A 9,829-nucleotide genomic window follows, 5' to 3' on the forward strand; every position below is an offset into this window, starting at 1 on the left:
TGTGCCAGTGTATCAATAAAACGTCTTATTGATACACTGGCACAATAAGTGGCTATGTCACTATTACATCTACACCTTGAGTCTTCACCAAAACTTTTCTCAACAGTACCACTATACATAGTATTTTAGACCACGAGATCTACGGGGAGAAACATGTAACACCATAGAGATGCAAATGTGTTTCTGTTCACATCGACCCAAGGTCTCCTCCCATTTCAATAGTCTGATATAACTGCCCTCCACAGACCATCTCCCTCAGTCACGACGACCACTCCCAGTCTGTGCTTCTTTTACAGAATTTTAGATCCGTAACACAATGAGAGTTCTAGAATGTATGTTCCTCCTGGCTCTCATCTCAGGTGAGTTATGTGTTTCCAGTGTAGGAGACAGGAGAGGAGCTGTTCTAATTGGCTGGTGGGTGATAGTCATCTAAACTCTCTGTCTGTGTTTCAGCTGTTCAGGGACAGTCACTCACCTCCTCTGAGTCAGTGGTGAAGAGACCTAGTGAGTCAGTAACACTGTCCTGTACTGTGTCTGGTTTCTCCATGGGTAGCTACTGGATGCACTGGATCCGTCAGAAACCAGGGAAAGGTCTAGAGTGGATTGGATACATTGACAGGGGCACTGGCACTGTATTTGCCCAGTCTCTCCAGGGCCAGTTCACCATCACCAAAGACAACTCTAAAAACCAGCTGTACTTAGAGGTGAAAAGTCTGAAGACTGAAGACTCTGCTGTTTATTATTGTGCCAGAGACACAGTGACACAGGAGTCTGCAGCACCGTACAAAAACTGATCAACACTGATCACAGTGTGAGAGGCAATGAGGCGCATCTGTTGTTCAGACACACCCTCTATGAGAGAGTAGAAGGACTCAAAAGTAATGGAAAAAACACTGATATCATTATTATCCCCATAAAATTATTCACACACATTACAACAGTGAAAAGCACATTATTTACATAAACTCAAAGTCAACTTTACAGAATTTAGTTTATATTAGCAATTACATTTTGAATATTTGTTTCGGACAGAATTCAATTAATGTGATCAGCAAACAGAAATATACTGAAACTAAAAACAGTAATGGATCAATTATAGGTCCTCATAGGAACTCCCCATAGATTCACAAGAGGGTTTAGCAGTAAGATATATATCTAATTCAATACAACTTGTATTGTTCCACATAGGGAAATGGTTTTGTTTTGTGTTGTTCAGCACTATATAAAATATCAAACATACAGTATCTAGTCTGAACATCCAAAATGTAAAATCAGAAATTCATCGAGCAGAATAATGGACAGGGAGGGGAGATAATGAAGAAAGGTATTTATGTTTTTAAATTGAATAAATATCTGTTTTCGACTTCGTCATTATGGGGTACTGTATATAGATTGTTGAGGGGAAAAAATAATTGTATAATTTTTAGAATAAGGCTGTAACGTAACAAATTGTGGAAAAAGTAAACGGGCAATTAGCATGTCAGTTCTTTAAGCACACACACACAAACACACACACACACACACACACACACACACAAACACTACTCAACAGCAGTGGAAAACACAATGTCCACTGATATCAATGTTATCCACATAAAACATCCACACACATTATAAACAGTGAAACATACTATTTACAATTACTCAGAAGTACCTTTTATGCAACTCAGACTTCATATTTATTAGCTATTATGTTTTGAGCATCTTTATCAGACATAATTATATTAATTTGATCATCAAACAGAAATACACTCAAACTAAAAACAGTAATGGATGAATTATAGATCCCTGGGGAACTCCACAACAGATTCCCAAGAGGGGATGAGCAGTAAGAGATACATATATTTCAATACTAATTGTATTGTCCCACATTGGGAAATATTCCTGATTCTTTCTTAGCTCATTCAGCATTGTATAAAAAGAAAAAACACACTATCTAGTGTGAATACCGCTTGTGAAAAATCTGAAAAACAGAGAGAAGAATGAAAGTTGGAGGGGAGGGTGAGAACCAAGGATTAGAGCAGAAGATATCTCTGTCTTAGTTTCCATTTAATCCTCTAGAGGGTGTTCTATGCAAAGTCTCCCTCCCCTTTATCCCTTTATAATCAGACACTCAGCTCTGGAATATTCATTATAGCCAGCTTGGACTGACATTACAACAAGTCCTGCACTAACCTGACTATCACTGAACAATGAGGACTGTCTGGAGTTTAGTTGTCATATACAGTAAGTTAAACATTACAATGAGCCCTGCGCTAACTAATACTGAACAATGGAACTGATGAGCCTCTGGAGTTTAGTTGTCATGGTGATGTCCATAGACAGTAAGGTAAAACACTACATGGTGACTGAAGAATGTCTGAGAATCATGGTTAAACTCAATATTAGTGTAAATGCCACATCTTCAACTGAATATTAAAATGTTTTTGTTTCGCAGGTGTTTGTTGTGATGTCAGACTGGATCAGTCAAGGAGACTAAAAAAATTATCATGAAAAACATCTGGATTTACAACGACAGACTATTATATAAACTGGATGAGGCAGCAACCAGGAAAAAGACTAGAGTTGATTGGTATAATTATGGTTCAGGCTCTGCTACCTGCTCAGACTGCCTGAAAGGCTGGTTCACCCTGACTTAGGATGTCTCCAAAAACACACAGTTCTTAGAGGCCAAGATTCTGAGAGCAAAGGACTCTGATGTTTGTTATTGTGCTGGACAGACACAGTGACTGGAGCTGGTGAAGCAGCTGTACAAAACCCTCAGCTCCAGTCTCTGTTAACATCAATCCCATGGCCCCACCAACACTATGGGATGGAGTAAACACATCCTACTGTAAATTATAACCCAAATATTAAAAATATATGTATAACTTGAAAAGCATTAAATATTCCTGACAACCTGTCAAGATAACTGTATGAATATCCTGATGAAACTTTAACTGAAAACTTTATAGCCATTCAAAGTGAGTTGACAATGTCAAATAAGCCCACAACAGTTTTAGTATATGCAGTCAATCTGCCATATATTTATCAATCTCTAGCAGCTAAAACCATTAATTTAGTCATGTCTTTCAATTTGGGGAACTTAATTGCGTGAAACCAGATGTCAAATTTCTGCAAACAGAATTAAGTTATGTGCACAAGAACAGTGTAATGCCTTTCTTGCAATCTTCAAACCTAACAATGCAGTAATCAATATCAATGTAGCACAAAAAATAACATAATTTAGAACAAAAACACACAAGAAATAAAAATAAGAAACATGAAGAACATGGGTAAGAAGAGAAGCTACTGTATATACAGTCAGTTCCAAGACCATATTTACAAGGTGCAGGGAAACTCTAGCCATTCTGTTAGCTATTTAGCAATCTTATGGCTTGGGGATAGAAGCTGTTCAGGAGCCTGTTAGTGTCAGACTTGGTGCTTCGTTGCTGCTTGCCAAGCGGAAGCAGAGATAACAATCTCATGGCTTGGGGATAGAAGCTGTTCAGGACCCTGTTTGTGTCAGACTTGATGCATCGTTACTGACTGCCATGCGGAAGCAGAGAGAACAATCTTATGGCTTGGGGATAGAAGCTGTTCAGGAGCCTGTTAGTGTCAGACTTGATGCATCGTTACTGACTGCCAAGCGGAAGCAGAGAGAACAATATGTGGCTTCGGTGGTTGGAGCATTTAACAATTTATTTTATATATTTTCCGGGCCTTCTTTTCACAGAGGTCCTGGACGGCAGGGGTCTCAGCCCCAGTAATGTACTGGGCTGTCCAAACCACCCCCTGTAGCACCATGCGATCAAGGGCGGTGCTGTTGCCATACCAAAAAGTGATGCAGACAATCAAGATGTTCTCATATAGAACAGTGATGATCATTTAGGTTAAAGAGCAATGGAACAAGTATGGGACTGTAATGGTTTTCTTCTGGGGAAAGAGAGGCGGACCAAAATGCAGCGTGGTTAGTTTTGTGCATCTTTAATAAAGATGAAAGTACAACAATCTACAAAACAAGAAACGTGAAAAACCAAAACAGTCCTATCTGGTGCCACAAACACAAAGACAGGAACAATCACCCACAAAACCCAACACAAACATAGAATGCCCACCCAGCTCACGTCCTGACCAACACTAAAACAAGGAAAACACACACGAACGATGGTCAGAACGTGACAGGGACAAGTTTATTGTATTAATCCCAATAGATTCTGTCATTCTGTGCTGTTCTGAGAAACAATGCTGCCAATATAAACCTTATAAGAACATCTCTCCCTCTTAGTCTCTATTTAAACCTCTAGAGGGCTATTAAAAGTCTTCCTCCCCTTCATCCCTTTATAATCAGACAGTCAGCTCTGGACTTCTCATTATAGGCAGCTTGGACTGACATTACAGAGGGCCCTGCACTAACTATCACTGAATAATGGAACTGACGAGTCTGGAGTTTGTCATGGTGATACAATACTGATACATTACTGTCCATACACAGTAATAATAGACATGTACATGTAAGTTCAAAAATGTTTAATGTTTATAATAAGGTTAAAAGAGCTGAAGGGATTTTCAATGCCTCGCCAGAACAGAGAAGCTACGTCTGGTAAGACGAGGGGTGGGGGTGTGTGTCTTTCTCAATAACAGCACACTATCTACCAAGAGAGTTCTCATCTGTATTATTCGTAGCCGTCTATTTACCACCACAGACATATGCTGGCACGAAGACCGCACTCAACCAACTCTATAAGGCCAATAATGGAACGGTCCACAATCCTATACCGTTGAAACCCACCGGAATGGCACTGAACCAGATGTTATAGGACATGCAACCCTATCTACCCTCTCCCAACAACGCTCACGGAGACGGTTGTTGATGCGGATAGTGAGAGAGATGAGTTCATCAAGTCCATCAGGACACCAACTTGTCCTTGAGGGTCTCTGTGAGCGCGTTCTGGAATGCTCCATGAAGGGCCTCCTCATTCCAGACGCTCTCAGCGGTGAAGGTGCCACTCACATGCCATCTCAGCAACACAATGGGGGCCTTGACAGAGGGACAGGAGTTGTTTAGCGGTATCCTTACCACAGACCGGGTGGTCTAAGACTTTCTTCATCTCCTCCGTGAATCTGGAGTAGGAGATGCGGATGGGGGACTGTCTCTCCCACACCGCTGTGGCCCAGGAAAGTGCTGCTCCATTGAGGCAGCCAATCAGAAAGTAAATCTTGGCCCGTTCGAATGGCATAAGAGTAGGGCTGTTGCTCAAATACTCATGAACATTGAACCAAAAAGGCTCTGCACATTCCGAGGTTGCCATCATAATGCTCGGGAGTCGGAGAAGGAGAAGGACTTGGAACTGGTCGTGGGCTCTGGACGAAGGGTCGGTCCTCTTGATGTTTTCCAGAAGGGTCTTCAGGGCTTGGTCATGTTGCTCGAGCAGGGCACCTTGGTTGACGAGGGTTTGGTAGAGAGTAGCAGAGTAGCAGAGTCTGCTGGGTTAATCTTTTTGGCCCGGTCAGACTGTTACGCAGTGTGGAACAGGGGAACCCAAGAGCAGACTCAGACGAGGAGACTGGGATGAAGTAACCAAGGTATTTATTGAGACACAGGGGGAGATGGAGTGCAGGTCATGGGAAGCTCGGGCGGGTTGTTGGAAACCAGGAGCTGAGGCTGAGGCTGGAGCGAGAGGGGTTGAGACAGGGTAAGCAGGTCCAAACGGATAACAGGATCTGAATAGTAACAAACGGCTAGGACCGTAGACAGACTGATTACAATCTGGCAGTGTGGATGTGGCAGGACTGAGTATATGTAGAGGTCTTGATTATGGAACAGGTTGCAGCTGGTGGGGATCTGCTCTGACTCCAGCACACCTGTCTCTGCCCACACAATCACAGAGGGAGAGGGAGAGGGAGAGGGAGAGGGAGAGGGAGAGAGTACTGGGGGAGTGGCGGCGGGTAGATCAAAAGAGTCCATATTAATAAAGGAAATTGAAGGAATAACAGTACATTTAGATAGCAATAAAAACTGGCCTATAGAGGCACAAAAACAAAATGCAGGAACTTATTCAAGAAAGATCCAGTGTAATATATTATACAAATAAAGCGAACTGGATGGAATATGGGGAAAAATGCACCTAATTATTTTTCAATCTTCAACACAGAAATGCTTCGAAAATTATATGGCAGTTTTGGAGCAGTGGCTTCTTCCGTGCTGAGCGGCCTTTCAGGTTAGTAGATATAGGACTCGTTTTACTGTGGTTATAGATACTTTTGTACCTGTTTCCTCCAGCATCTTCACAAGGTCCTTTGCTGTTGTTCTGGGATTGATTTGTATTTTTCACACCAAAATGCGAAGTATCAATGCACATTGTAAATGGTATTGGAAGTGACGCTGTATACAGCTTCTTACTTTCTTATTTTTATTTATTGTGTGTTTTTGTTCTACCTTATGTTCTTTTTTGTGCTACATTGATATTGATAACTGCATTGTTGGGTTTGGAGCTTGCACAAAAGGCATTTCACTGTATTTGTGCACGTGACATTAAAACTTAATTCTGTTTGTTGAAATTTGACATTTGGTTTCATGCAAATAAGTTCCCCAAATTGAAAGATAATACCAAAAAAATGGTTTAGCTGCTAGATATTGATATTTTATTTGACTGAATGACTGCATAAATGATTAAACCATTTGGAGTTATTTTCCATTGTCAACGGACTTTGAAAGGCTGTAAAGTTTTCTGTTAAAGTTTCAAGAGGATTTTCATACTGTTATATTTATAGGTTGTCGGGAATATTTGATGCTTTTCAAGTAATATATATTTTTTTTAATATTTGGGTTATAATTTACAGTAGGATGTGTCTACTCATTCCTATAGTGTTGGTGTGGTCATGGGATTGATATTGACAGACACTGGAGCTCAGAATTGTCTCACTTTTTCACAGTAAAATATCGGCTTGGTCTGTTTTTGTTCGGTGCTGCAGTCTCCTGTGTCACTTTGTCTCTGGCACAATAATAAACAGCAGAGTCTTCAGTGTTCAGGCTGTTCATCTGGAGATACACCTGGAGATTGTGAACTGACCCTGAACTGACTAGGAGTAGTAGATAGTACTACCACTTGGACCATGAATACAAGCTATCCATTCCAACCATTTACCAGAAGCCTTTCTGATCTAGTTCGTCATAGCTAGTTGAGATTCCAGAATATGTACAGGTCAGTTTGTGGGATTCTCCAGATGTTTTAGCAACTGGTTCAGACTCAGTCAGTGTTTGGCCCTGGAAACCTGTGAAAATTCAAAATGACAATGTTTAACACTATCACATAAAAAAAATACTTTGAAGTTTGACCACATCCCAATTTATTAATCTGTAGGGCATAAATCTGTTATTATTGAGTTATAATGGTTACAATTAATACTAGTTGAAAAAGCCTGTTTGAGACTGATTCTAGTGGACAAAACAGACTCACACACATATCGTGAATGAACACCAACATAAGTATTAAACTATAGAGTCCTCATTGTTCAGTATTAGTTAATGCAGGTCTCGCATTAACGAATACTGTTAATAATGCAGACAACGCTGATAAACTGAGAGGGCATTGAACAGAGAGCAAAGTTGCACTTGGCCAAATCAATTCCAGCAATTAATGAAATAATTATACGTTTACTATGACACTTCACGACCCACCAATAACTATTTAGGTCATGACTGATACTTTAAGAAAGGCTGCAGTAGGGTATTGGCCCAAAACATTATCATACATTATCACTGCATATTGGCTATGCTTGAAATGCCCTGCCAATGTTGTTCTTCTCAGATCATTTAGAAATTATATAAGGTATCAGTCAAAACTTTGGACACACCTACTCATCCAAGGGTTTTTCTTTATTTTTGACTATTATCTACATTGTAGAATAATAGTGAAGACATCAAAACTATGAAATAACACATGGAATCATCTAGTAACCAAAAAAGTGTTGGCATTCTCTCAACCAGCATCACCTGGAAAGCTTTTCCAACAGTCTTGAAGGTGTTCCCACAAATGCTGAGCACTTGTTGGCTGCTTTTCCTTCAATCTGCAGTCCAAATCATCCCAAACCATCTCAACTGGGTTGAGGTCTTGTGATTGTGGAGACCAGGTATTCTGATGCAGCACTCCATCACTCTCCTTCTTGGTCAAATTGACCTTAGACAGCCTGGAGGTGTGTTGGGTCATTGTCCTTTTGAAAAACAAATGATAGTCCCACTAAGCGCAAACCAGTTGGGATTGTGTATCACTGCAGAACGATGTGGTACTGTAGCCATGCTGGTTAAGTGTGCCTAGAATTCTAAATATATCACAGACTGTGTCACCAGCAAAGCACCCCCACACCATCAAACCTCCTCCTACATGCTTCATGGTGGGAACCACACATGATGAGATCATCCGTTCACCAACTCTGCTTCTCACAAAGACACAGCGGTTGGAACAAAAACAATCTCAAATTTGGACTCATCAGACCAAAGGACATATTTTCACCAGTCTAATTTCCATTGCTGGTGTTTCTTGGCCCAAGCAAGTCTCTTCTTATTATTGGAGTCCTCTAGAATTGGTTTCTTTGCAGCAATTTGACCACGCATGCCTGAATTACGCAGTCTTTTCTGAACAGTTGATGTTCAGATGTATCCCTTACCTGAACTCTGTGAATCATTTATTTGGGATGCAACTTGAGGTGCAGTTAACTCTAATTAACTTATCTACTGCAGCAGAGGTAACTGAGTCTTCCTCTCCTGTGACGGTACTCATGAGTGCCAGTTTCATCATAGCGCTTGCTGATTTTTGTTACTGCACTTTAAGAAACTTGAAAAATTCTTGAAATTTTCGTGTTGACTGACCTTCATCTCTTAACGTAATGATGGATTGTCATTTATCTTTTCTTATTTGAGCTGTTCTTGCCATATTTCGGACTTGGTCTTCTTCCAAATAGGGCTGTCTTCTGTGTACCACCCCTACCATGTCAAAGCATTAAGTAGAAAATAAATTCCACAATTAACGTTTAACGTTTAACAAGGCACACCTGTTAATTGAAATTCATTCCAGGTGACTACCTCATGAAGCTGGTTGAGAGAATGCCAAGAGTGTACGAAGCTGTCATCAAGGAAAGAGTGGTTACTTTGAAGAATCTGTTTAACACTATTTGGCTACTACATGATTCCATATGTTTTATTTCATAGTTTTGATGTAGAAAATTGTAAAAAATAAATAAAAATAAAGCCAAACCCTTGAAATAGTAGGTGTGTCCAAACTTTTGACTGGTACTGGATACATATTTATTAATCGTATATAATAATTGAATATACCAATTATTGGTGTCACTCAAGGATCTAAACCGAACAAATATATAAATGCAACATGTGAAGTGTTGGTCCCATGTTTCATGAGCTGAAATAAAAGATCCCATAAAATCAATGTTCCATAAGTACAAAAAAGCTTATTTCTCTCAAGTTTTGTGCACAAATTTTAGTGAGCATTTCTCAATATCTTTATATTACTATGCAAGTCAGTTAAGAAGAAATTATCATTTTCAATGAAGGCCTAGTTCAGAACAGCGGATTTGTACCCTGTGAGCTCTGGGATTCAATCTTGCAACCTTTCAGTTACTAGTTCAACACTCTAACCACTACGCTACCACCTGCCATGTGACATGTGTGGCATATCAAGAAGCCTATTAACCCATTACAGTCTAAGTGCTGGCTGGAGGATGGGTGAGGGGTTGTACTATAGTTTGCCATTAGATATTCTATTTAATTTTGATTCACATGATTACTTTTATGACCTTTTCTTCATATTTTTGATCCAAAAATGTCAGGTACGTG

At 40.1% G+C, this 9,829-nt stretch overlaps 1 long non-coding RNA gene and 1 gene segment (V, D, J or C); both read left to right on the plus strand.

The window, feature by feature from the left end:
- Positions 1 to 245: 245 nt before the first annotated feature.
- On the plus strand, positions 246 to 809 carry LOC115104372 (Ig heavy chain V region 914-like). The segment is given in 2 exon segments: positions 246 to 359; positions 454 to 809. Coding segments are annotated over 2 exon segments (384 nt in total).
- A 1,338-nt stretch (positions 810 to 2,147) lies between these two features.
- LOC115104381 (uncharacterized) lies at positions 2,148 to 2,920 on the plus strand. The gene is made up of 2 exons (XR_003859722.1): positions 2,148 to 2,329; positions 2,438 to 2,920. It is a non-coding gene; the product is annotated as an uncharacterized LOC115104381 (long non-coding RNA).
- Positions 2,921 to 9,829: the final 6,909 nt, after the last annotated feature.

The sequence above is a fragment of the Oncorhynchus nerka genome, linkage group LG26, assembly GCF_034236695.1.
Source record: "Oncorhynchus nerka isolate Pitt River linkage group LG26, Oner_Uvic_2.0, whole genome shotgun sequence".
NCBI classification, from domain to species: domain Eukaryota; kingdom Metazoa; phylum Chordata; class Actinopteri; order Salmoniformes; family Salmonidae; genus Oncorhynchus; species Oncorhynchus nerka.